Source organism: Podarcis gaigeae (assembly GCF_964106915.1).
Source record: "Podarcis gaigeae genome assembly, chromosome: 7".
Taxonomy (NCBI): Eukaryota; Metazoa; Chordata; class Lepidosauria; order Squamata; family Lacertidae; genus Podarcis; species Podarcis gaigeae.
Genome location: NC_139683.1, coordinates 79,609,440 through 79,636,979, shown reverse-complemented (window position 1 = coordinate 79,636,979; position 27,540 = coordinate 79,609,440). Strand labels below are relative to the sequence as shown.

The window sequence follows — 27,540 nt, the reverse complement described above, 5'->3', positions numbered from 1 at the left end:
GGTCGGCAGTTCGAATCCCTGCGACGGGGTGAGCTCCCGTTGCTCGGTCCCAGCTCCTTCCAACCTAGCAGTTCGAAAGCACGAAGTGCAAGTAGATAAATAGGTACCACTCCGGCGGAAAGGTAAACGGCATTTCCGTGCGCAGCTCTGGTTTGCCAGAAGTGGCTTAGTCATGCTGTATGCCGGCTCCCTCGGCCAATAAAGTGAGATGAGCGCCGCAACCTCAGAGTCGTCCGCAACTGGACCTAATGGTCAGGGGTCCCTTTACCTTTAAGAATCCCCAAGTAGTATTGACGAGGTGAATTGGGCTTGAATTCCAGATCTCTCGATTCCTGCAGCTTACCCTAAAATTGGGTGATTTTTAAGGATCAGCACCCTAATACCATAAGCTTTTCAGTATTTAATATCTTGATACTTAATGTGGAGAAAGAGGAGAGAGAGAACCTTTTCCCCCTTCTATTGTAACACTGGAACCCAGTGTCATCCAATAAAGCTGACCAGTAAGAGATTGTTGTTGTTTAGTCATTTAGTCGTCACTGGCGGAGGAAGAGGGGGTGGGGGGATCACACTGCCCCTGCAGGCGGCGCCCCCCACCCCCCCAGAATGCGCGCCAGCCCTTCCCCCACCTGCTCTCCGCCCCCGGTGCTAGAGCATGAAGCTCCGCCACTGTTAGTTGTGTCCGACTCTTCATGACCCCATGGACCAGAGCGCACCAGGCACTCCTGTCTTCCACTGCCTCCCGCAGCTTGGTCAAACTCATGTTCGTAGCTTCGAGAACACTGTCCAACCATCTCGTCCTCTGCCGTCCCCTTCTCCTTGTGCCCTCAGTCTTTCCCAACATCAGGGTCTTTTCCAGGGAGTCTTCTCTTCTCATGAGGTGGCCCAAGTATTGGAGCCTCAGATTCAGGATCTGTCCTTCCAGTGAGCACTAGATCATGCTCTCCAGTGAGAGATTGTGGATGGACAAAAGGAAGTGTTTCTCACACTGCCTAGCTAAACAATGGAATTTGCTTCCAAAGGACATGATGATGCCACCAGTTTAAGATAATTTTAAAAGTGGATCATTCAAAGTGATTTAAAAGTGGATCATTCAAATTTGTGGAGGATAAGGCTATCAGTGACTCTGGTCATAATGGCTATATACTACTTCCAGGATCAGAGAAGCCAGGCCTCTGAACACCAGCCGCTGGGAACACAAGTAGGGAGAGTGTTGTTGCATTCCTGCCCTGTTTGTGAGTTTCTCATAGGCACTTTGTTGTGCTCTGTAGAAAACAGGATTCTGGACTAGCAGCAGGGCTCTCTATATTCTCATCCAACCTCTGATTCCCAGTACTGGGGTTTTGGATTTCAAATCAGCTTCCAATAAACTATCGCCTGTATAGTGCAGCAAATGTACTTTATGGTAGTGTTGATTTCAAAGGGCAGTTTTGCAGTCGCTAATGCAGCCACACAGAGTAGATCTCTCTTTTATTTTTTTATAAACTAACCCATGAGACTGATATTTTCAGTCCTTTAACCAGATCAGGAGGCTGCCTCTAGACACTTTTACATAATCTGAAATTCTGCTTGTTGATTGTGAAATACATGCTACTACCCTGAATTGTTGTCCCCTCCTGTTGGTTGTAAGGTGACTGCTTTTGTGTGCTTCTGGAATAATTTAGCCTTCACACAGTTCACTGGATTCATCCATCACAGTCAGACTTTTCAGTTTTCATATGCTGAAAATCTAGGTGCAGTGAGAATATGTGGCACTGAGAATTTTTGCAATGGTTAAGATGCAATATTAGCTGTTGCAATGTGTTTTTCTTTAATGTCAGTCTGATGATAGAAATAATGTGGCTATAATCCAATCAATTTTCTTTTCTTTAGGAAGTTCCCTGTGCCTCACTCAAAAATCAAGGTAACAAACACATTCATAGCTATTATATGCTGGTACCCTTGTGAAATAGCACTACGTGTGCCATGTAAACACAGTGGTTGCAACTCGCAATGTTAGTTCGGCACACTTGGCTGAGGCTTTCAGTTACTGACTATTGAAAGAGAAGGAGACGCCTTGCAGACCTTTGCCTGTTACAACCAATGCTGGGAGCCCCGTGTGTATGAAGAAACGTTAATCATGGCTGCTTGTTGTCTGGCTCCTTGACACCTCAGAAAGCATAAGCATTTCCTGAAATGTCATTGAAAGCACATAAGCAAAATTATTGCATATATGCACACATAATGTATACAGTGGTACCCTGGTTTGCAACCGCTTTGGATTACAACCGCTTTGGAAGTGCGTGTCCCTTTTTTTGGATTACAACCCCTTTTTTTATTACAACCCATTTTTTTGGGGGGGGGAGGCCGCATTGGTGAAAGCGCGCCTTGGGTTACAACCTGTTTTGGTTTACAACCGGACCTCCGGAACGGATTATGGTTGTAAACCAAGGTACCACTGTACACTCTCGTCTGCTTTGAGAAGTTAATCTGTTCCCCAGAAATGGTTGGTTAGGCAAGTGTTCACATACCAAGTCACTGGTTTCAATTGTTTCCTATGGGGGAAATCCCACTGTGTTCCTGATCTAGAAGAAATGACAAAATCCATGCTTTGCAGGTCCTACTGTGTGTGTGTGTGTGTCCTGCTGCCACTCTTTGAGAATGACTTTACTTAATGATCTCAGCAAATATAAAATACCATAGAGTAATAACTTTATAGAAACTCTCTTTCTTTTTGTTTTTTGCTGGTTGTACACAACTAATTAAGGGACGCGGGTGGCACTGTGGTTTAAACCACAGAGCCTAGGACTTGCCAATCAGAAGGTTGGGGGTTCGAATCCTCTCAACAGGATGAGCTCCCATTGCTCGGTCCCTGCTCCTGCCAACCTAGCAGTTCGAAAGCACATCAAAGTGCAAGTAGATAAATAGGTACTGCTCCGGTGGAAAGGTAAACGGCGTTTCCGTGCGCTGCTCTGTTTCACCAGATGCGGCTTAGTCATGCTGGCCACATGACCCGGAAGCTGTATGCTGGCTCGGCCAATAAAGCGAGATGAGCGCCACAACCTCAGAGTCGGTCACGACTGGACCTAATGGTCAGGGGTCCCTTTACCTTTACACAGCTAATTAGGGTGCTGTGGTCACTATTCCCTGGTTCCCTTTATTCAGTTGTGGTTTCTCTTCACAGTTTTTCTGGCTGCACCTTCCCATCCAGCATAACAGTGGACACTATGCTGGGGTATGATGATGATGATGATGATGATGATGATTTATTTGTACCCTGCCCATCTGGCTGGGTTTCCCTAGCCACTCGGTGCGGCTTCCAACAAAGATTAAAAATACATTAAAATGTCACATATTAAAAACTTCCCTAAACAGGGCTGCCTTCAGATGTCTTGTAAATGTCAGGTGAAGGAGAAGCACCACATAGGAGGCAATCCTTCATGTTCACTGCTGTTAAGTGGGAAGATCAAATCCTGCTGCTGTTGAGCAGGAAAACTGAGAACCTGTGTGGCTGGCTAAGAGAGGCAGCCGGAACCAGAACTGAGGAAAGGAGCCCGGGAACAGCGAGTGCGGCACCCAAAATGGCTGTGTACAACCAGTACAAATCAAACAAGCAAAAAGAGGACTAAGCAAGTTCATTTAAAGCTGTTATTTTCACCGAGACTAAGGAAATTCATTCTCAAGAGTTTTGCTTACACGCAGGTCTGGCTGTTTGGATATCTGAATCAGCCGTTTGTGTAGTGAGGTCCCTTGCAACTTTGTGATTCTCTGAATGAGGTATGGGTAGAAAATCCTTGTGTTTAGATAAGTGAATTTTCGCATAACAAGCAGGCAGATAACAGAACCTGTCTGTGTATATATATGAAATATGCAAATATTCCTCAAGGTTTACCTGCAGTTGATATACTGCTTCTTACACAAGTAATCATTAACTCCCACATGGCTTTGGCATTCCATACTTGTCATTCTGAAGCCAGATAAGCCAAATTAAGTTTTAGGCCTCATGGTTGAAATGTTTAGTAACTTCTAAATAGGTATCAGTCTTCTGCTAAATGCAAAAGCAATTTTGTTTTATGAGTTATGGTATTTGCTTTTCCACTTACTTTTTATATGTTGATACAATTCTTAAAATTGTAACTTAATGTTTCCTGTAAGCTGCCTTGGAAGGGCCCTGAAAGGCAGGATACTAATAAGATTTGCCTGCGTTCTTTATATGGGTCTTGCAAGGGCTAATGCCTTATCACAGTTAATGCAACATGGAGCCTAAGGGTGGGTGCAGTAATTTTCAACGAATAGCAATCATGTAAATGTATTTTCTCATTTGTAGTTGAAGTTGTGTTCTTGTGTGACAAGAGATGCAACAAGAAGCTGTCATGTGGACGACACAAGTGTAATGAGATTTGCTGTGTGGTGAGTTCATAAATATAATGAAATATTTTGTTCCAGCAGAAAAAGAAATTGTTTTTTTCCTTTTATTAGTTGTCTGAACTCTTAATTAACATTTAGAAGGCTGGCTAATAATAGCCATAAGCAATCATCCTGGTTTTGATCTTTAAAAAAATCTGCTTGAAGCCATTTTGATTATTCTTCTTTAGAGGCTGAAGCAAGGAACAGGTTGATGTGAAGCTTTGTGGGTTTTTAAAATTAATGTTCATTCAGAAAAAGGAAAATACATATTCCCATATTCTTAGGTTTTTTTCCTTATACATAATTTCTATAATGACTTCCTATCACCCCATTGTGGATCCTAAATGCTTTAACCTGTCGCACTCTTCTTTGTCAGTCCAAACATTTAGAAGAAAAATCAAGTATTAAGCATAAATTATTAATTTGATATAAAGGAAAGAGGGGGCGCACTTCACACATAAAACGACATAACTTACAACACACCCACCACGTTTTTTCTTTTGCAGGACAAAGAACACAAGTGCTCATTGATTTGTGGACGGAAACTCAATTGTGGCATCCATAGATGCGAAGAACCTTGCCACCGTGGCAATTGTCAGAAGTGCTGGCAGACTAGTGAGTGCACATCAGAATTATATTCTCAGAATACAGTGGTACCTCAGGTTAAGTACTAAATTCGTTCCGGAGGTCCGTTCTTATCCTGAAGCAAAGTTCTTAACCTGAAGCACTATTTCTGGGTTAGCAGAGTCTGTAACCTGAAGCGTATGTAACCCAAGGTTACATGTACTAGTTTTGAAATACATAGTCAATTCACTTCACTCAAGTTGTTTAAAATTAATTAGTTTGTTTAAAATTATGAGTACAATTCCAATCCTCGATCTGTGCTGCTGGAGACGGTTGGGAACAGGTGGCGGTACCCTTTTGCTGGGCTCTGCCATCATGGGGGCCCCCATTCAGCTCACCAAAAGGATAGGAAGTTGGGAAGCTACGGTTGGCAGTATTCCTGCTGTGGGTAGCTGGTGTAAGTCCCCAAAATGCAGGTTTTATTGGGGCAGAGCAGAGCCGCAAATGGATCTGCTGGGTACAAAGTAGATCCGTTTCCCAGAGTTGTGCTTAATCTGAGTTTCTGCTGGGGCAGCCTTGAGCTGGGGCAGCAAAATTGGAAAAACAACAACAACCACTACCTCCATCTTGGTGTGAGCAGCAGGATTGTTGAATGTGGCGGTGGATTTGCTACTCTTTCCCACCCTGCTGTTTGTGACCAGGGCTTTGGATTGATCTACCCCTACAAAGGTCCGTATAGTTAAAGCTATGGTTTTCCCAGTAGTGATGTGTGGAAGTGAGAGTTGGACCATAAAGAAGGCTGATCGCCGAAGAATTGATGCTTTTGAATTATGGTGCTGGAGGAGACTCTTGAGAGTCCCATGGACTGCAATAAGATCAAACCTATCCATTCTTAAGGAAATCAGCCCTGAGTGCTCACTGGAAGGACAGATCGTGAAGCTGAGGCTCCAATACTTTGGCCACCTCATGAGAACAGAAGACTCCATGGAAAAGAACCTGATGTTGGGAAAGATGGAGGGCACAAGGAGAAGGGGACGACAGAGGATGGGATGGTTGGATAGTGTTCTTGAAGCTACCAGCATGAGTTTGACCAAACTGTGGGAGGCAGTGGAAGACAGAAGTGCCTGGCGTGCTCTGGTCCATGGGGTCACGAAGAGTCAGACACGACTAAACGACTAAACAACAGCACCCCTACATTGAGCACAATGCAATACCCCTTAGTATCATACCATTTCCCCCCAGTTTGCTTTCGTGCCCACTTTTTTTAAAAAAAAATAGATAAGTGCCTGCTATCTATAGATATGCTGGTCTATATGGTTAGTTATCAGTTGGATAATGGTCATGGAAACTCTTCCATTGTGTACATGAAAGTCTGTTGTGCCACCAAAGCTGCAGCATTGGTTATGTCTGCAACCTGTTTTGGTTTTGTTTTTCTTCAGGCTTTGAGGAATTAACGTGTTACTGTGGTGAAGCAGTGATATACCCCCCAATACCTTGTGGTACTCGACCACCAGAATGTAAAAATTCATGTACTAGACCTCATGAATGTGATCATCCAGGTAAGACTTACATACAAACTGCATTTAACAACTACAACTACAACTACTACTACTACAACAACCGTGCCAAAGTAAGATGATGAATCTATTAAATTTTCAAATGTATGATGTAACAGTGCAGATTCAGGTGTAGGTTTTGAACTTAAATCTTAATATTAATATCTGAACTCCAGAACATTTCTTACTGTAGTAAAATGCAGGTGTAAAAGCCTTCAAAGCAGTTTCTTAATTCATAGAAGAATAAATAGGGCATTCACTTCAAATAAAAGTAGATTCAAATACTCTTCATGCGATCAGAGACCTGATAAAACAAAATTTGGTAAAGTTTCCTCTGTCAGTGGACAAGACAGAATCTACTGCTAGTAGAATAACGGAGGCAGTGGTTATTTTTTCGATTAGCGTGGAACAAAATAGCTGGGAAACCCTCTTCAGAAGATTTTGGCGGCATTTGGGGAGAATACATGAATGGGAAGTCCCATTACGTGAGTGGAATTGCACTCATATAGCATTGGATAAAACCTAGAAGGTTGCGAGATTATCCCTCACATGGAATGAATTAATTTGATTAGCTATTAAATACCTTCCCACAATACAGTGTAGAGGGTGGACATGCTCTGGCAAAGAATAATGTCATAGTTTGCACTGTGAAGCCTATTTTTTGTGCACTAATAGAGGAGTCCTCTTTTAAGCTCAGAGGAAGTCCATCTTGAGAACTAGTAAAATGATACCACATTTAAAATGAAAGCAGACCAAGTGTCTTAGATGAGGCCATAATTGATGTACCAATCAGTGGAGCAACCATGTAAAAATTTGCTTGCCTGATTGCACTGAACAATAGAATGTAAAAATATTAAATGCTAAAATACATGGCTTTAGAAGGACATATTTTAATTTGTTTCATTAAAGAGATTTCATCTTGAAACATTTCCTTACGTTATTTGAAACTCGTTTTCCCTCCTTCTGTGGTTGCAGTGTATCATTCCTGTCATAGTGAAGACAAGTGTCCACCATGTACATACCTCGTTCAGAAATGGTGTATGGGAAGACATGAAGTAAGTGTGACTGTTTAACTTCCCATTTTTAGAGATAAAGCATAGCTGTGTTTTATTTGTACATGTTAGTGGTGTTGCAGAACTCATATCTGCACACTGTACAGCTGGGTCCAGATCATGTCTTGATTTATTAAGCTAAGATTTAAATGAACCTTTTGTCTGCAGGTACAGCCCCTTCTCTCTTTGCAGTACACCTGGGTCAAATACAAATGACTCCAATTGACCACAGTGTCCGATTTCATCTGAACCAGGCGTATCATAGCGTTCAGATTGAATGGGAAACCATAGTTAATTGTATACAGTTGTACCTTGGATCCCGAAGGCCCTGGAACTTGGACGTTTTGGCTCCTGAACGCCTCAAACCCGGAAGTGATTGTTCTGGTTTGCGAATGTTCTTTTGGAACCCAAATGTCCGACGGGGCTTCTGTGGCTTCCGATTGGCTGCTGGAGCTTCCTGCAGCCAATCAGAAGCCGCGATTTGGTTTTCAAACGTTTTGGAAGTCGAACGGACTTCCAGAACGGATTCTGTTCGACTTCCAAGGTACGACTGCAGCTCTGTACTTCATTTGGGTGCAGTGTGAAAAGAGAAGAAAGTCTGCATGCATGGGCAAAAGGGGTCATTCATATTTTGGCCTACTGAATGAAAACGTGATTGTCCAAACAGAACTTATATTTTTAGATGCTTTAAAAAAAAACAGACCAAACCAGTTTGTTTCTTCAATGACAAGGCTCTTAAATTTTTGCTGATGCAGAGAACGGAGTGTGAGTTGTGTTTACCTTTTTTGTGGCTCTGAACTGACAAAGCTCTTTAAGTATTTGGCAGCCCATGCCCATTTGGGGGGGGGGGCTCTGTGAAAAATTGTAGTAAAATATGTGGGCTTAGACAACCATTTTCTCACCATGAGTTGACTTTTGGATAGCCACTTTTACAGTGAAAATCTGAAGATAACTCTGCTTTATGAAGGGGTTCATCATGTGTCTCACTTCAACACAGATGCCTGATGAACTCATTCAGAAGCCTTTAATGAGCACAGGTCCCTTCATATGTCTGTCAAAAATGTTCCTCTACAATGAGAGGTGGGCCCATCCTATGCAGTTAGTATATCTGCTTTTAAATATTAAGACATTCTTAAACCTTATTTCTTACAAGGTTGTCCAGTATCCATCTCTTTGTTTCTTCTTCTTTTTTCCTTCCTGGCTTAGTTGCGGAGCAATATTCCCTGCTACCTCACCGACATCTCCTGTGGTCTTCCCTGTGATCGAATGTTAAAATGTGGAATGCACAAATGTAAAAGGATTTGCCACAAGGGGGAATGCCTCATAGATGAAGAATGCAGGCAACCGTGTACTATCCTTCGGCTTCACTGTAATCATCCATGTATGTCTCCATGCCACCCATCTTTACCATGCCCCACAACGTCTTGCAGTGCAAAGGTAGGTGACATAAAAAACAATCAGACATTTTTTTTCAAAAAAATAAATAAATGTTTTCATTTAATGTCAGGTACTTTAGATGGGCAGCATGGCCCAGTCTGCAAAATATAAAAACCACAGCCTTTCTTTTTAAAGCTGATTTTGTCAAATGGGTTTGTATAGATGTCATGAACTTGCAAGTATTAAAGTTTCATTAGTTTGTGAATGATACTGTTGTTGAGCAGGGAGGGGGGTGTTAATTGGTTTGTGGTCAGTTGTTCTTGTTTTTATTATGTGTTTTGTGTTTTTATATTGTATCTTTATGTTGTGAACCACCCTGATATCTATAAAGGGCAGCATACAAATTTAATAAGTAAAATAATAAAATAAATTAGAGAGCCACTGAAATCTTTGATGTATTGCATTCACGAAGAATGTTCTGTGTGAAGCTGTCCTGAACATTCAGCTTCATTGAATGGCCATGGGTTCTAGTATTATGAAGGGGGGATTTCTCTATACAGCACTGATGCACTGTATATGTTATTATAGTAGATATAACCTTGATACTCTTCCAGTAAATCAAGGAGAGTGTTTGGCAGATTATTTGGATTGCTACTGTTATAGTGTAGTGCAGCCTGTTGCCATCCATATGTTTTAGATTACATCTACCATCAGCCTCTGGCAACATGGCCAATGATCAGGAATGTCTTGGAAGTCATCTAAACATCTGGCGGGTACTAGGTTGGGGAAGGTTGATTGCAGTAGCTTGATTTTCACTTAGATAACAGCAAATGAATCCATCATATTTTAGGGAATCAGGGAATTCTCACCTGTGTTTTCTTCAAATCATAAAATACTTCGGAACGTTAGATTCCTGCCATATTCCTGTGCCATTACAGGTTGAACTTCATTGTGAGTGTGGGAGAAGAAAGGAGACTATGATTTGTTCAGAAGCATCAAGCACTTTTCAAAGGTATTTACTGGCTCTGACTTCTGTAGTACAGTAGGCCTGTCCCTTATGTGAGGGTTCAGTTCCTGGGAGGGGGGTAAGGTCCACGCGTGCAAAGGCAAAATTGTGCAAAGTCGGGAACTCCCGGAATGCCCACCCCCCAGCAAGGTGAAGGACTGCTTATTGGGGTCTGAGAAGGTCATGGGGCGGGTGGTTGTGAGCTTCCCAGGGCTGTCCTGCTAAGCAAGGAGGCTACTTCCTTAACTGGCCTCTGGGACAGTCCCAGAGTTGTCACATCTCCTTTCCAGAGGCCAGTAAGATAGGTACCACCATGCTTACTGGGCTTTGGGAAGTGGCCATGATGGCTCTGGATGCTTTCAGAGCCCTCCTGCTCCCTTCGCAAAGCTTGGTAAGTGAGGAAAACCTGCTGGGTGCACAGGGGTGGGTTGTGTTGGGAGAAATAAATGGAGAGTGAAGAGCAATGGGGTTCCCCAGTTCTCCATTTACTTACTTACTTACTTACTTACTTATTTCTACCCCACCCGCATACAGTTGCGATTGTGTAAGCAGAGTCAGCACAAGTTGCAGACTTAACGTGTGTGTGTGTTGCTGTTTCTGTGCAGTAATCAATCATACACAGCCATGGCTTTTCTCTAAAATTTGTATGTCCTAGAAACAGAAAATTAATTTACTCACTTGCTCTTTCATACTGAGCATTGTAACGTGTTCTCCTGCTACTAACAGGAGGTAGCAGCCCTGCAATATGCGTCGCCTGTGTTTCAATTTAACAGGAAGTCTATAAATAAATAACAAGACATAAATAAACTGTCGGCAGAATTTTTTTCTTGTCATCTATTCTGAGTGGAAAATTATGATAATTTTTCCTGCTTTTTATATTGAATCGTCTTTTGTAACTCCTATCAGAAATGTTACATTAAAGAAAAAAGCACCATATTAATCATGGTCTAGCTTGGGTATTTAAGACCACTAGTGTCTGAATTGAGTAAGGGATGCTAATTTAAGTTTTTCAGATAGCATGCCAGTAATAATATACATGCAAAATTTGGGGACAGCTATGGATGTAATCACATAATATCGGCTATGTATTCTTCTTGCATCATTGGTAGGAGAGATTAGCTTATTCCTTAACGGAAAAGACTTCTAAGGTCTATGTTTCGTTCATTCAGGTGCATTCCATCATTGCCCTTGACTTCATAGTTTCCTTGACACACTCAATCCTCTGTGTACCCTCCAGCCCTCTGTGTACCCTCTAAATTAGCTCTGGAGGGTTGAGAGATGTTGTGGAGCTGTTTTGGAGGTTACAGGGCAGGCCATTGTGTCAGCAGAAAGCTGCTGGTGCAGGTTTGGGTACCATCCCCCAAGAATTTTCTATTGCCTCATTTAAAGACATTTTATGTTTCATAAGTATCATTCTCTTCCAGAATAGCTGCTATTTCTATAGCCTCTAAGTTAACAGATCCACACCATGGAGATTCAATAGAGATCAGCAAATTGATTACCAAAAAGGAAATGAAGCAAACCAGGTAATCAAATTATGAAATAAATACTTGAATAGACTCAAATTACTGCTGAACTGAGGAGCTTAACGACTTTTAAAATCAAGGCTTACCTGTCAGTTGCTGCTTCGGCTTGGGGGCTGGAGATGCAGACCGTAATCAGTTACCATTGTTGACTGTTCACTAACTATGAGCTGCCCATAGTTTCCTGTGGAGGGTGAGGAGTGGAAGCTCAACATAGAGTTATTCCAGTTAAGCATCAAGTCCGAACACTATTGAATACTAGCACCTGAAATCTTTCTATGCTATGTCCAGCTGCTGGTAAGACAAGGCAAATAGGAGCTTCTGTTTCACTGAAAATACTATTTTTTTCTATATGTGGGGGAGAGAGGATTTTTCAAGGAAATGTAATTTTGTGCATTGTATCTTATTTGTGTAGGCTGCAGTGTGATGATGAATGTTTGGCTCTTGAAAGAAACAGGTAGGTAATAATTTTATAATTTAGCAAGACGGATTGTGTGCTATAGCAGTTAGAGTGTTGGACTAAGACCTGAGAGACCAGGGTTCTAATCCCCACTCAACCACAAAGGTGACCTTGGACTACTCATTGTTGCTCAGCCTTAACTACCTCACAAGGGTGTTATGAGGATAAAATATGGTGAGGGGAAACATGTGCACCACCTTGGGCTCCTTGGAAGAAATGTGGGATATAAACGTAATAAAACAAACAACTATCTCTTTATTCTAGATTGGGTGGAAATATCTTGGAATTAAATTACGTAAGATTAGGAGGAGGTAATCTGAACAGACTGGAATTTATTTGTATTTCATTTATTTAACAAACTTTTGTTCCTTCCATTTAAAAAAAATGCTTTGTAGGGTAGCTTGCAGGTACACAAAAAAGAAACATTAATAAAATCCAAAATAATGAGAAGCAAATAAAAAAGGAGAGTGATGAAGGCAATATAAAACTAGCCACATCCTGGGTTTAAAACGTTTAAAGGCCTAGAGTGAAAAAATATTTTCCCTTGGCACTGAAAAAGTAACAAAATGGGGACCAGGTGAGTTTCTTGACTAGGGGCACCAGTGTCAGCACTGAGAAGAGCCTCTCCCTAGTAGCCAGTGGCACCCAGAAAAGGGCCTTCAGAGAAGACCTCACTCTATGGTAGGCTGATGATGGGGCAAGTGAGTAATCTAGGACCACTCTGGTCCCAAGCTCTGTATGGCTTTGAAGGTAAGCACTAGTACTTGGAATTGTGCTTGAAATGGACTGGGAACAAGTGTGGCATCGCCCATGCCTGTGGGCAACTTGGAATTCCGTTAACCTCTGGAGGTGAACTGTTGGAAAGGGTCCACCACACCTGTGGAGGGGAGCAGCCTTCCTCAGTGTAAATGGCAACAAAAAGTCACCAGACCACGATGAAGCCATAAACAGGAATTCCCTACTTGTGTAAATGAGAAGCATTTATTTGGCATAATCATGGGTCAGTAGCAATGTTAGAAACAGAGATGAAAGCTAGGAGCTAAATGGCACCTTAAACCTAGGATATGGGCACAACAACAGAACGTCTAGGTGCGCTTTTTTATAATGAACGCAAAGCTGGAAATGAATTAACTGCAGCTGAGACATTATGTTCATTTTTCACATGGTCTAGTCCTTCCCCTGCCCACCCCCCTAATATTCTTAAGTGTATTGGATCTCTTCTTCAGTTTTCAAAGAGTAGCTGGAAATGGGGAGGCAGAAAAAACTCCTTTCCTTCCACTCTGCAGTTTTAATCTGAAATCCTTGGCCTAGTACTGTGCCCAGAGCTCAGAAACTGCTCGCGCTAATGAAATTTCCTGTCGCAAAATGCATCTAGGACAATGGGAATTTCAAACACTGGTCAGTCATGGCTTAAAAAACTATTGAGCACCTCAAATCATGTAAAAGAAAAAAATCCCAGAGGTGAATCGTGATTCTGTAGTATAATGACTGTATAAGAAAGGCTTGAAATCATGTGAATGTTGTGTAGCTTAATATTTGTCAAGTATTGGGGTAAAACAACTACTTTTTAATATTCATTAATTAGGCGGTTTGCTGAGGCTCTTCATATTGATGACAGTTCTGATCCTTTTAATGTCCGTGCCTCTGTACCCAAGTACAGTGATAGCTTGAAAGAGGATGCAAGGTATGTATCGTTGTTACTTAGAGGTTTGTGTATTCTCCAGGGACACATTGGTAGCCCTTTGACTTCAGTGTCCAGAGGTTATAGCTGGAGAATTGTTTTAATGTTAAAATTCTAGTTGGTCTAATTTGCAAAGGTTTTATTAAATGCTCATACTGATAAGTGCCTCTTCTCCCCCATAAATGATAGGGAAATTTGTTTGAATGTTTCCCACTTTTCTTGCGAGTTTTCCAAGAAAATAATGGTGGCATAACTATGTTGTTAGTAGCATGTTTAGTACAGTTGTACCTTGATTTGTGAATGCCTTGTGACTCGAATGTTTTGGCTCCCAAACGCTGCAAACCAAGAAGTGAGTGTTCCAGTTTGCGAACGTCCTTTGGAACCCGAATGTCCGGCACGACTTCTGATTGAGTGCAGAAAGCTCCTGCAGCCAATCAGAAGCCACACCTTGGTTTGCAAAAGTTTTCGGAAGTCGGATGGGCTTCCAGAACGGATTCCGTTCAAAAACCAAGGTACGACTGTATATTGAACGTAAACTGTAAATGCCTCAATGGAGCACATGGGCAATGGAATTCTGTACTCTTCCCCTGCCTAGGGTTTCCCTCTTGTAGCTGATTTTTCTTTTACGCATGTTCATTTCCAGTATTGGAGCTGGTTTCAGCTAGGAGGAGCACTGTGGCGAGAGGAAGCATGTGGAGGAAGGTTCAGAATCTCCATTTCAAATTGATTTAAGATGTCAATGCGGTTTATGGCAGCTATGAAATTGGCGAGTGCCATATTAGTGATAATTAAATAATTAGGGACAAATTCATGGCGGAGAAATCTCTGAATGGCTGCTTTCCACAGTGGCTTTGTTCTTCCATTGTTGGACAGAACAATCTCTGGATCTTGGGAATCACGAGGAGGAAGAGTGCTGTTGCACTCAGTCTTGCTTTTGGGGTTCCTGTAGGCATCTGATTGGCCACTTTGAGAAGACGATGCTCAGCTAGATGGACTGTTAGCCCAATCAGGCTTTTATGTTCCTACCTAGTGCTTTATTTGTGATTCTCACTGACCTCCGTTTGAAGGCACAAATCTGCCCACTGGTCCAAAGAGGTTGGTGACCTCTTGGGAAAAAAGCAGTGAAACGATATGTATGGTGCTTATTCCATCAGAATTTAAATGCAGTGTGAATGTTGAAGCTCGTATATATATATATATATATATATATATATATATATATATATATATATATTAATTGACCTTGTGAAAAAGCAGAAAATGTCAATTGTGGCTTTAAAATGAGGCATAATGAAATTGGATTGCAAGTGAGAGTCTGAAACCACTCACAGTGTATCCTGTATGATTTGTGCTGGGAAAACCCTGGTGTATTTCAAATGCTATGTATGGATAGCAGCAGTCCTCCTTACATTTGTCATACAATTCTTTATTATTACAGGAAAGATTTAAAGTTTGTCAGTGAAGTTGAGAAAGAAATGAAAGCCCTTGTAGAAGCAGTAAATAAGGTTAGTAATGGGGGAGCCTTTTATTTCCTGTTAATTTTTTGAAGTGTACATACGTTTAAGCCATGAACAAAACTAAAATTTATTTTGTAAGATTTCTTTAACTTATGGGGCAGAGAGAAATATGTATATATGATGCACATATGTACATAAACCTGGATGCCATAGATATTTTTATTATTGCAATTAACAGTTGTGATTCAAAGAAGTGATACATATTTATTGTAGATAGTTCATTCTCTAGTCTTGCAGATTAACACATAACAGAAGCTAGAAACTACATGCTTCATTCTTCTCCAACCTTCATGAAAGAAATATATAAAATAAACATTTCTCTGTAATCCAGAGCAAGCATACAAAGAAGAGCCATTGCTTCCCGCCCATGAACAGAGAACACCGCAGAATCATCCATGAGCTTGCTCAGGCTTACGGCATAGAGAGTGTGAGCTATGATAACGAACCAAAGCGCAATGTTGTTATCAGTGCGGTGAAGTATGTTGTTCCATTTTCTTGTTATAAGTTGCAAAATTACCTCCTTAACAGACACTGTAATATTCGCATTTGTTCTATTTAACCCTGTTCTGTTTTTACATTTGCACTGTGCAAACATCTCGTGCGTTCTTTGTGTACCGCGTATTTCAAAACAGCGTTTTGTGTTGCGGAGAGGAATGTGTCCTCGTGAACGTTTCTGTTGTTGAAAACGTTCCTCATTTGATTCATTATATATATATATATATATTACATATTTGAATTCTGTAATAGTTGGCATCAAGTCAGATTTTCATATAGAGCAAAAGTCAGCCTAAGCACCATTAGTTAGTTAATCAGTCTTCCTCCCAACCCTCATTTTTATAGACTTTGTAGACTTGTCTGTTGTCTTACTGTGGGAGCAGAGAGGAGGGACATTGTTTCTGTCCATCAGTATTAACTTGGTGGATGGTTGTTGTTTTTTTTGTTTCTAATTTTCTCTGTATAACACAACTACTCACTAGTATTTCCAAATAACGCATGACATTAAATGAAAGCATTATCCTATCCCGCTGGGGTTCTTGTGTGAAGCGAGATCCATACAAAGGATGTGCTTTCCTCCCTTGCTTTCAAAGCCCATTTCTTTTTAAGATTTTGATATAGAAGTGGGTGTGAGGGAATGAGAGGAAGGGAAATCTAGTTGCAGCCATGTAGGCATCCTTTGTCAAAGCTCATTTATATTATGGCTCTCTTTCTCCAGAGGGAAATCAGTTTGCCCAACAGTTACTCTGACTTCGCTGCTTACCAAGGAAAGGCAGACGAGGCCCCCACCACCTATTCCTCATCACAAACAATCAGAAAAGTAAGTACTATTGCTTTGAAATATTTGTGCTGTATTTTTTCTCAGTGTGTTTTCTGAAATAAGATACATACACTTAGAAATGGGCAAGCTGGCAATGCAGCCCAGTCTGTTCTACTGCCGCAGAAGATAGAATCGAGATTTAAAATGATATAAACAGATTGGAGAACTGGGCCCAATCTAACAAAATTAATTTCAGTAGGGACAAATGTAAGGTTCTGCACTTAGGCAGGAAGAACCAGATGCACAAATATAAGATTGGGGGCACCTGGCTTACTAGCTGTACATGTGAAAAGGATCTAGGGGTCTTAGTGGACCACAAGGTTAACATGAGTCAACAGTGTGATGCAGCAGCAGCAAAAGCTAATGCTATTCTAGGCGGCATCAACAAAACTATAGTGTCCAGATCAAGGGAAGTAATAGTACCACTCAATTCTGCCTTGATCAGACCACTCCTGGAATAATGTGTCCAATTCTGGACACCACAATTTAAGAAAGATGTTGACAAGCTGGAACATGTGCAGAGGAGGGCAACCAAGATGACCAAGGCTCTGGTAACCAAGCCTTATGATGAGCAGTTGAAGAGCTGCGTATGTTTAGCCTGGAAAAGAGGAGACTGAGAGAAGATATGATAGCCATCGTCAAGTATGTCAAGGAAGAGGGAACAAGCTTGTTTTTTCCTGCTCTGGAGGGTAGGATTCAAACCAGTGGCTTCAAGTTACAAGAAAGGAGATTCCAACTAAACATTAGAAAGAACTTTCTAACAGTAAGAGTTGTTTGACAGGGGAGAGGTCTCACTTGGGAGGTTATGGACTCTCCTTCCTTGGAGGTTTTTTAGCAGAGGTTGGATGGCCATCTGCCATGGATGCTTTAGCTGAGATCCCTGCATTGCAGACGGTTGAACTACATGACCTTTGGGTGTACTTTCCAACTGTACCATTCTGTGATTCTATGAACATCTGAAGGGCCACATCTTCCTTACTGTTGGTCTAGGGCTAGACACTGTCTCCCAAAACCTTGGAAAGACTCCCTCAGTTGATGCCCCAGTCACTTTCACCCATAGCCACAGCACAAATGTCTTATCCTGCACAAGCATGTAGTTGCACAATCAGGAAGTGGACTTTGATTTTGAATCCTGTCTTCTTATCTGTAAGGCTGCTAAGTATCAGTGCATTGACTTGTATTCTTCTGATGCAATATTTGGCAGAAGAGTTTTCCAGAAGGTAGTCTCGGTAGGAATCCCACTATAGTAAAACATTACTGGAGAAAGCAAAATTTAGTTTTAATTAAGAACGGGGTAGGGCAGCCCACCCCAGACTTAAATAGGAAGCACACACGTTCATGTTGGTTGTTTGGGAATAGCAAGACTTAGCATTTTTTGTGCAGTCCACACACCCTCACTAGGTGTCTTAAAATGCTTAATTTAGTGGGATTACCTTCTTTCCTCTTGTCATCTTTTCGTTAGCTCACCTTGTTACCTTGCTGTAACAGTGCTTAGTCTTACTCTTCTCCAGGTTCCAAGCATAGTCAGGGAATGGAAGGGAAGCTCTCCCCTTTAACGTAATTTGTAAGGTGACTCTGCCTGCTGACCAAAGACCAAGGTGCTATTGTGTCAGTCCAGAATGCCCTGCATTACTGAGAACCCCAAAATTTGATTTTTACCTGAAAGTATCAAATTTTTATTTCTCCTTCCCCCCATTCTGTTTTAATTTCAGGCACGGGAATAGCAGCACAGAGAGAGGATTCAAAGAGGAGCCTGTGATTGACTACTTTGATGTACAGGACTGAAAAGATGAATGTGAAATTTGTACCGTTGAAAAGTGGAAGTGATGCTACCAATCATTTTTTCCGTTGAAACGCTTTGTACTCAGTGTATCCAAAGTACATCCTGGAAACGGCAGATGAAAAGAAATAGCTTGTCATTCTTTAACCCTCTGTGTGTGTGTAACCAGCTTTGGGGTGGGGGGAAATGAACATAGAATGTAAGTGCAAGTTGTATGTACCTCTCAACAGCCTGCATCTGACGCTGCAAAACCTGTAGTGGTTCGTAAGGACAGAAAAACAAGTTGGCATCTAAGGTAATCTGCTATAAAATATAATGAATTATATCTCCTATGTAAGATAAACTTTTTGTCTGGGTATGACGCACAGTGAAACAATAGCCCTATGCAAGCTGTCTCCCCTCACTCATGCAAAATTGCACTCACCTTGTGTGATTGGCAGCCCTGCCCTCTTGCCATCAATGAGCTGGGGAGAGCTCAGAAGCAGGAAGCTTGTTCCCTGTATGATCAAAAACACCCTGCGCGGTCGGGGCCCTAAATCATTCTGGGAGTATAAACCTATAGTGCTGGCTCTTTGTTTTAGACCTTCCCCCAACCCCAGTATGGATACAAGCTGGAAGGCAAAGACTCAGGGATGGACAACAAATGCATCTGCAACAAATCCTTAAAAGTTTTCAGCTTAAGGAGACAAGTTAATTGAATTCGTGAAGTACGAAATTAGGGATGCTGATGTATCCAGATGAAATGATGAAAGCCAGATTTTCATTCAAAGCATTGGGAGGCGTAGTCCCATAGCAATTTGAACTATGTGCAGCCTAGAAACAGTAGGATTGGTGAGTCAGTAAGTTTATACCCTTTTGTATCTAAACTTGAGTTGCCTTTGCCATAAGTCTAATGCTGGATATTTTCAGGTGGTAAGTGTATGGAGCTGGGGATTTTTTAATGTCATCTGTAGGTTCCGTTTTGGGTTGGTTTTTTTTAATGGAAATGAGCTTATCGGTTATTCTTCAGTTAGGGTAGCATGTAGCCTTATGCTTTGCGTGTAGCGGTAACAAATAATAATTATTTTTTGCATTTTTATCAGTGGCCAGACAGCAATTGAATATGGTTACTGTACTTGAAATGAAATATAAAGCCACCTTATTATTTCTCCTCCTCTTCCTCTTTGCAAACTGTGACCCATATATTTCCTTAACATTCTTCCTGCTTCGTACCCCTTCCTTTTGTGGACAGCTTCCAAGCTACAGGAGTGCCCACATGGATGCACCTTACCAAAAATAATAGTGTGTAAGGATTTTAGATGAGGGTACTGTTTAGTCAATTTTACTTAATTTGTGCCCTGCCTTTCCATTAAATATGTGTAACAGCATTTTATCAGTATGCAGGGGAATCCTGAAGTGGCTTGGACTATCTGTGTCTGCCTTGTGAACACGTGCAAGTATCCATTCTTGGTGCATTATGATTTAAAATTAGTGGAATGGTTTGTAACAAGAGAAGAGGCCAATTCCTAGTAGAATTTTTAAGTTCCTGTCGCACAGAGACATTGGGTTAAGTGGCCCTGCAACACAGACAAGTGATTGTTCTATTATTACACGTTTATTATTATTTAAATACCAAAAAGTTGAGCACAATTGCGCCTTTCCCACAGAACCTTAAAGTAAAATGCACTTCCTTTCTGTACATGGAGTGGAGCTGTGCTTCTGGCACCCCTATCCAGTGGTTGGTTTTCCTGCATGGTAGGGATTTTGCACTCACTAACAGTTCTGATGCCCCCACCCTAAAGACATGCACAAAATAGGTTCTATGTTACAGCTAAAATCACATGAATGCAGAAGGGATCAATCAAGACTCAAGTGGAAGTGCAGCTCTACATTCCTCCAACCAGTACAATGTGCTTCTGCTGCATCAATACACAAGAAGGATGTAGCTGAACATTTTGAGCAGAGCCCATAAGCACAGAAACGTTTATTCCTTTTTATTACTTAGCCGTTTTCATTTATGTGGATAGTGGTTTTTAAGTGACTGATTCTGCTATTGCTTGGTGAAAAAGTGCCATGTATACATTAAGGGATTAAACTGGTGTTTCTCTTTGTTGGTTTTGTAACATCTCAGCTTTTAAAAAATTGCCATTCTCATTTTATTCACTACTCATTTGGTTTTTGCACATTTTGGTGATCTGAGAGGGAAAAGTCTAATTGGAACAAGTTTTTCAAACTTCTCTTTTGCAATTATAAACAGGGCATTTGGATCCATACATGCAAACAGTGCAGGCAGAATTTTAGGACTGAGGCTTAGTAATAATTACATATTCAAAACTGCTGAGAATACTCAGTGCTTTGTGTGCATCGATTTGTGTGTAATCTAAAGTTGTGAAAATTGCTATGGAAACCATTCCTAATGGCATTTCTCTTGATGTACTTCATGATGAATTAAGTGAATTGATTTATGTTTGGTTTTTAATAAGTTATTTGTCAAAACTTTATATATATATACATACACACACACACACACACACAATTTTGCTTGCTTTCAATTCAGTGGTGTAATAAATGACTGACTTTATAAATTTGTAATATAAAACTGTAATAAAGTTCAAATGGATCTTGTCCATCAGTGTTCTGACACCATGCAAATACTCCTCCACCTTTAAATTAATATCTTCTATCACCATTTGCAGAAAACATAGCAGTGGAGGACTTTGGGCTTTCTAATTTCAGCAGTGCCCTGTGCAAGGCCAAAATTTGGCACCCTTTCCTCCACCTCTCGCCTTCCACTCCAAGTCATTTTTGCGGCACCCTCTCAGCTCGGCACCCAGTGCAGGCAAACCGGTAACACTCCCCTAAAACTGCCTCTGATCATAGTTCAGACTGATTAGCAAAGCCTAAATTTAATGCCTCATTTGTCCTGACAGCACTTCAAATTTAGCCTTCAGGAGCTGCAGAGCCTCTGGCCACTCCAATGCAAGAGCCGTTCGGATTTTATTCATCAGGTTCCCATGTCTTGTACGTTTCACACCTTTTTAATTAGGGAAGGCTCGCAATGCTATGCCAGTTTCAACAGCCTCATCCAATAGCACAAAAAGTCTGTGTTTTTTGCCTCTTTTAGATCATATTTGGCCAATTTGTCCCCTTAGGTGCCATAGCATTATCACTTTACTAGTAGCTTTTCACACTCTATATCAAACTGTTTGCTGTCACCCTTGGTGAATATAATAATATTTATTTATACATACATACATACATACATACCCCACCCATTTGACTGGGTTTCCCCAGCCACTCTGGGTGGCTCCCAACCTAATATTAAAAACACAATATTTTAAATATTTACCCTTGGTTGCTGGAGACGTGGTTTCAAGCTGCCATTGGGCTTTCTGGCAAGCCATACCATTTTTGCATGATCTTAAAACATTCATTATTTAATACTATCCCATTGATTCTCCTCTGGTATGATATTAATCTATCCCAATAATATTTATAAAATTCCGCAGTGTACCCATTGCAGCAATTTCTCTCATAATAATTGGTTCTTCCAGGAAGGACTAATCCTCCTTTGTTGGAAATAAACTGTTTACATTTTTCTGATAGTTAGAATTTTGCTTCATTGTTTTTTTTTATCCCCGTATCTTTTTCCATAATAAGCAGCAGAGTTTTATTTCCTAATCATCACAACTTTCTGCATTTGTGCCGTACCTCCACCTAGTGGTCGGTATGAAAGTAGCAAAGAATCTGCACTAATTTGTTGAAATTTGTATGACAAGCGAAGTCACACATAGCTGCAACCCTGGATTCAAACAGAAATCAAACATTGCTCTGTGTCTCTTGGTTCCCAGTTTGATACTTATTCTCCAGCTCACATCATTGCAAGCTCTCAACTCTAGCTTTGTCCTTCTAACTATCCCTGAGTTGAGGGCGGGGGGCACCCATTTGCAATCGCGCACAGAGCCCCTTTCCTTCGTTCCCCTTAATGGCCCATCAGCACAGAAAGCTAGCCTGGCTTACATTTTAACACTTGCTGGATCCAGGGATGGAAGGATCTCACATACAACCTACTTCACCCCATAACACTTATTTCAGATTCAAATGATACAGACTAGCATCAGCTAGTCACCACAGCTCTCCAACACCCCCAAAGAAATTTTGGGGTGGCTGTGGATTGCAAACTTTAGACAACCACCTTAGACAGGAGGCGGGCAGGTGTGGAGGACTCCCTCGTCCTGAATGGGGTAACAGTGCCCCTGAAGGACCAGGAGTCATTTTGGACTCACAGCTGTCCATGGAGGCACAGGTCAATTCTGTGTCCAGGGCAGCTGTTTACCAGCTCCATCTGGTATGCAGGCTAAGACCCTATCTGCCTGTGGACTGTCTCGCCAGAGTGGTGCATGCTCTGGTTATCTCCCGCTTGGACTACTGCAATGCACTCTACGTGGGGCTACCTTTGAAGGTGACCCAGAAACTACAACTAATCCAGAATGCGGCAGCTAGACTGGTGACTGGGAGCGGCCGCTGAGACCACATAACACCGATCTTGAAAGACCTACATTGGCTCCCAGTACTTTTCTGAGCACAATTCAAAGTGTTGGTGCTGACCTTTAAAGTCCTAAACGGCCTCGGTCCAGTATATCTGAAGGAGCGTCTCCACCCCCGTCGTTCTACCCGGACACTGAGGTCCAGCACCAAGGGCCTTCTAGTGGTTCCCTCACTGCGAGAAGCCAAGTTACAGGGAACCAGGCAGAGGGCCTTCTCGGTAGTGGCACCCGCCCTGTGGAACACCCTTCCACCAGATGTCAAAGAGAAGAACAACTATCAGACTCTTAGACATCTGAAGGCAGCCGTGTTTAGGGAAGCTTTTAATGTTTGATGTATTAAAGGTAAAGGTACCCCTGCCCGTACGGGCCAGTCTTGACAGACTCTGGGGTTGTGCGCCCATCTCACTCAAGAGGCCAGGGGCCAGCGCTGTCCGGAGACACTTCCAGGTCACGTGGCCAGCGTGACAAGCTGCATCTGGCGAGCCAGAGCCGCACACGGAACGCCGTTTACCTTCCCGCTGGTAAGCGGTCCCTATTTATCTACTTGCACCCGGAGGTGCTTTTGAACTGCTAGGTTGGCAGGCTTAGACCGAGCAGCGGGAGCGCACCCCGCCGCAGGGATTCGAACCGCCGACCTTTCGATCGGCAAGTCCTAGGCGCTGAGGCTTTAACCCACAGCGCCACCGGCGTCCCCAATTGATGTATTACAGTATTTTAATTTTTCTTGGAAGCCACCCAGAGTGGCTGGGGTATAAAAAAATTGTTGTTGTTGTTGGGGTATAAAAAAAATGTTGTTGTTGTTGTTGTTGTTGTTGTTATATTTTATATGTGTGCCAAGTTGATCCAGTTTGAAATGCACACTGCAGAGTTCTTTGTGAAAAGAGGATGCAAGGATGCCAGGATAAACAGCCAAACAAAATTTGAAGCTTTTATTTGCAAACCAGATGTTAAAGGTTTTCTCCCTCATGAAAAAAGTAACTGGGAATGAGGAATAGAAATTGGAGTGAAGGAATTAGCCGACCTAGGCTGACTAAATTCATATACACAAAGGATGGGGTATACTGTGTCACACATACACAATACCAAGGAACCGGGCTACGGATCTTATAAAAAGCAATAATAGGAAGAAAGCGAGGCCTCAGAGAAGGGGGGGCTTTCTGAATTTGCACCGTTTCAGTCTTCTCATGTAGTTGTAATCCTTTTTGTGAGCTGATCCTCTTGGCCCTCTCAGGGGAACGGATAAGTTTCCTTGTACTTTGCTCCTTCAGGGCACAAGAATACAGTGGTACCTCGGGTTACATACGCTTCAGGTTACAGACTCCGCTAACCCAGAAATAGTACCTTGGGTTAAGAACTTTACTTCAGGATGAGAACAGAAATTGTGTTTTGGCAGTGCTGCGGCAGCAGGAGGCCCCATTAACTAAAGTGGTGCTTCAGGTTAAGAACAGTTTCAGGTTAAGAACGGACCTCCGGAACGAATTAAGTACATAAGCAGAGGTACCACTGTACCCAGATCAAGCAAGGACCATTTGGCCAGCTCAGAAATACTCGGCTAACTCAGCCCCAAAGGTCCGGACAGCAGACGCTAGTCCCTCAGAAACTCCGCCAGAGTAATGCAATCTCTCTCTGATTTGGCTACCAAGCGGGATGGAGCAGCACTTCGGGATGGAGCATAAAAGGAGCCATTTCTGAGGGAGAGTGTTATGATTTGAGGTGGGAGATTGGGGTGAACATTGAGTTTGGCTGAGGGAGAACCGGTTCTGATTTGGGTTGAACATCTGTGCTGAGGAGACTACTGATAAGCAAGAGGAACGAGCCTTGCAGCTTAGATAGAAAGTTGAGTGTCTAGGCAAGGTATACAGAAAAGAGTTAACTGGAGGGTGTGCCAGAAAAGTTTGTTTTTTCTTTTTCCCTGCCAGCAAATGTTTAGCGGACGGCAGCTTACAATTTGCTGGGGTTCCAGCAGGAGGGGTAGTTGAAAAGGAGAGGATTTGGAGAGATAGTTCATAGTTTTGGGGGTACTCGGGATTGAGGTTGGGAGAATAGATTGGGAGATAGGAAGCGAGAGGAGAGAGAGTTGATTCTGGGTAGAAACAGCCACTCTGAGGAATGTATCAAAAGCTAGAGAAAGGAGACTCTGAACTTAGTGTGAAGGACAGCGTGTGGTGTCCTGTCAGAGTAATTAGGCCAGTAATTAACTGGGAGGCTGAGGCTGAGCCAGGAGAAGTAGAAGCTGTGAGGATACAGTCTACTTAGGACTCATTCCAGTCAGGAGGGGAGAGATTATTCTACAAAAAGAAGATCCCTTGGGTCTGTTACTTGGAGTACCTCAGGAGTAGGGTTGTCTAACCTACAGGAAGTACCACCTTGGTTAAGAAGAAAAGTATTAAGCAGTAACAGCTGCGCAACAACTGAGAAAGCACTGAAGTGAAATAACATCATGATCTATGTTCTACCCACTTGTGTCATAAACTTCCTTTGTTAAAAAAAATCTTTATTGTTTATTTGATCCAATCCTGCCCGAGACTCCAAATTATTAAGTTTTCCCTGACACAAGTCCGCCCACAAGACAATCTGAGGTAGTTTGTGGGGATTTGTGTTCTGTGAGGTGGGTGCACTATACAGTGGTACCTCGGGTTACATATGCTTCAGGTTACATACGCTTCAGGTTACACACTCCACTAAGCCAGAAATAGTGCTTCAGGTTAAGAACTTTGCTTCAGGATAAGAACAGAAATCGGGCTCCGGCGGCGCGGCGGCCGCTCTGGCGGTGTGGCAGCAGTAGGAGGCCCCATTAAGCTAAAGTGGTGCTTCAGGTTAAGAACAGTTTCAGGTTAAATATGAACCTCCGGAACGAATTAAGTACTTAACCCGAGGTATCACTGTATTTAAGTGAGGGCAGGCCCAACAGCGCCAGAGGGAAAAGTGCTGTTGCGCCATCTTAGTGGGCTGAGTCTGAGGAGAGGTAGAACCTGTGGGAATACAGGCTACCTGGGTCGCATTCCTGTCAGGAGGCGAGAGCTCTTCTAGGTAAAGGAGACTCCCATGCCAGTAACAAGGGGTGAGGCGATCCTCTGGGTCTGATATACTCATCCGAATACCTCAGGGGTGGGATTGCTAAGAGAGTGGGTAGCTTGACAAAAAGTACTCCTCACTTGTGAACGGTACAGTGGTGCTCCGCAAGACGAACGCCTCGCAAGACGGAAAACCCGCTAGACGAAAGGGTTTTCCGTTTTGGGGGCACTTCGCAAAATGAATTTCCCTATGGGCTTGCTTCGCAAGACGAAATGTCTTGCAAGTTCCATGGATATAAGATTGTAAACAAGATGATAATTTGCTTGGAAAAACTTTTTAACAATGTAAGTGGGAGCGGAAGACGTGAGGAAGTCCAAATGAGTTATGAAATTTTGTGTATGACATAAGCAATGTTGTTTGTTATTTATGCTTTTTTCTTATAAAAATTCTTAATAAATATTTATATAAAAAAAAGAAATGTCTTGCAAGTTCCTGCGGGTTTCCCCCCCCCTTTTCCTAAGCCGCTAAGCTGCTTATCAGCTGATCCGCTGATAAGCCGCTTATCAGTTGATCCGCTAAAAGCCGCTAAACCGCTAATAGCGCTAATCCGCTAGGATGTCAATGGGCTTGCTTCGCAAGACAAAAAAACCGCTATACGATGAGCCTCACGGAACGGATTAATTTCGTCTTGCGAGGCACCACTGTATTAAGCTGTGAAGGAAGCCATGCCGTGTCAAAAGAAGTCCACTGTAATAACGAAGTAAGGGAACGAGAGTGAAGCAGCAGGAACTGAGTCAAGCATTTCACCACCTATTCTAGAAACCCTTCTGTTCTCGAACCCAATTAATAAACCGTGTTAAAACCTGAAGCACCTGCCCAAACTAAACGTAAGGACATAGAAAAGAGTAAGAGAAACTGAAGTGCAACAACTAATTTTGAGTAAAGGGAGTTAAAAAGAGAAGCTGTGCCTGTACCACAGTTTTTAAGCCTGAGACATCCTTGTATTTGGTTTAAGTAATTTAGTTCTACCTGAAAGAACATGTCTCCTGACACAACTTTATTTCACCAACTTCTTCTTTTTTTTGGTAAATAAAACTTTCCTTGTTGGATTAGCTCATGGCTGAATTGCAGATTCCCTCACACAACACACACACACACCCGCCACCAGATAGCCTGAGGTAAATTGTAGACATTCATTTAATTGGTGTACCGTGAGGTAGCAGTTAGCAGAGTGAGTCGGCTACAGATTAGAAAGACGAAGGGAAACAGTGCCAGATTTTCCAAAATTATGAGTATTGCCAGAGGCCTGTAAAAATCAAAACAGGAAAGGGACTATCTCTTACTCTACCAAGTTTCCAGAATACATCTTTCCTAGTTATACAAAAGGCTCCAACTATGGTTTCAACACGTTCCAAAGAAGTGTACCTAGGGAAGTTTATTCATCAGCCGTACCTCACAATATTTGTAGTGCTGAGGTTTTTGTGCAAACTTCCTTAACCACAGCTAAGGATGAGCAAAGCTATCAATTGCTGTTTTTCATTTTTATAGCTTTAAATTCTGTTTGTCACATTTCTGCATCATATATATAGACTGCAACATAACAGTACTGAGTAACAAAAGAAAAAATAATATATTTATTTGCATATATCGCCATTCATTTGCATATCTACCATTTTTTAAAGAAAGTTTTCATGAAAACTCATCAGCATTTGATCTTTTATCCTAATAAACATATTTTGTATGCAATTTTGTCTAAGATATATTTATTCAAACAAGTTCCGCTAA

The 27,540-nt window shown here is 42.0% G+C and overlaps 1 protein-coding gene across 3 annotated transcripts in view; it reads left to right on the top strand.

Annotated features, from left to right (window-relative positions):
• NFX1 (nuclear transcription factor, X-box binding 1) overlaps positions 1 to 20,820 on the top strand; it is a 37,400-nt gene extending 16,580 nt beyond the window's left edge. The window contains exons 11-24 of one of the 3 annotated variants that reach the window (XR_014566917.1): positions 1,870 to 1,900; positions 4,304 to 4,386; positions 4,890 to 4,998; positions 6,387 to 6,506; positions 7,479 to 7,558; positions 8,762 to 8,992; positions 9,871 to 9,944; positions 11,368 to 11,464; positions 11,877 to 11,918; positions 13,507 to 13,605; positions 15,041 to 15,107; positions 15,451 to 15,596; positions 16,333 to 16,434; positions 18,147 to 20,820. Coding sequence is in view for 2 of the 3 variants with exons in the window: in XM_083749676.1 (XP_083605802.1) it covers positions 1,870 to 1,900; positions 4,304 to 4,386; positions 4,890 to 4,998; positions 6,387 to 6,506; positions 7,479 to 7,558; positions 8,762 to 8,992; positions 9,871 to 9,944; positions 11,363 to 11,464; positions 11,877 to 11,918; positions 13,507 to 13,605; positions 15,041 to 15,107; positions 15,451 to 15,596; positions 16,333 to 16,434; positions 18,147 to 18,219 (1,359 nt within the window). In the remaining variant the exon portion in view is untranslated. Of the gene's footprint in view, positions 1 to 1,869; positions 1,901 to 4,303; positions 4,387 to 4,889; positions 4,999 to 6,386; positions 6,507 to 7,478; positions 7,559 to 8,761; positions 8,993 to 9,870; positions 9,945 to 11,362; positions 11,465 to 11,876; positions 11,919 to 13,506; positions 13,606 to 15,040; positions 15,108 to 15,450; positions 15,597 to 16,332; positions 16,435 to 18,146 lie in introns of all 3 variants that reach the window. The other 2 variants (XM_083749677.1, XM_083749676.1) reach the window with 2 other exon arrangements.
• Positions 20,821 to 27,540: the final 6,720 nt, after the last annotated feature.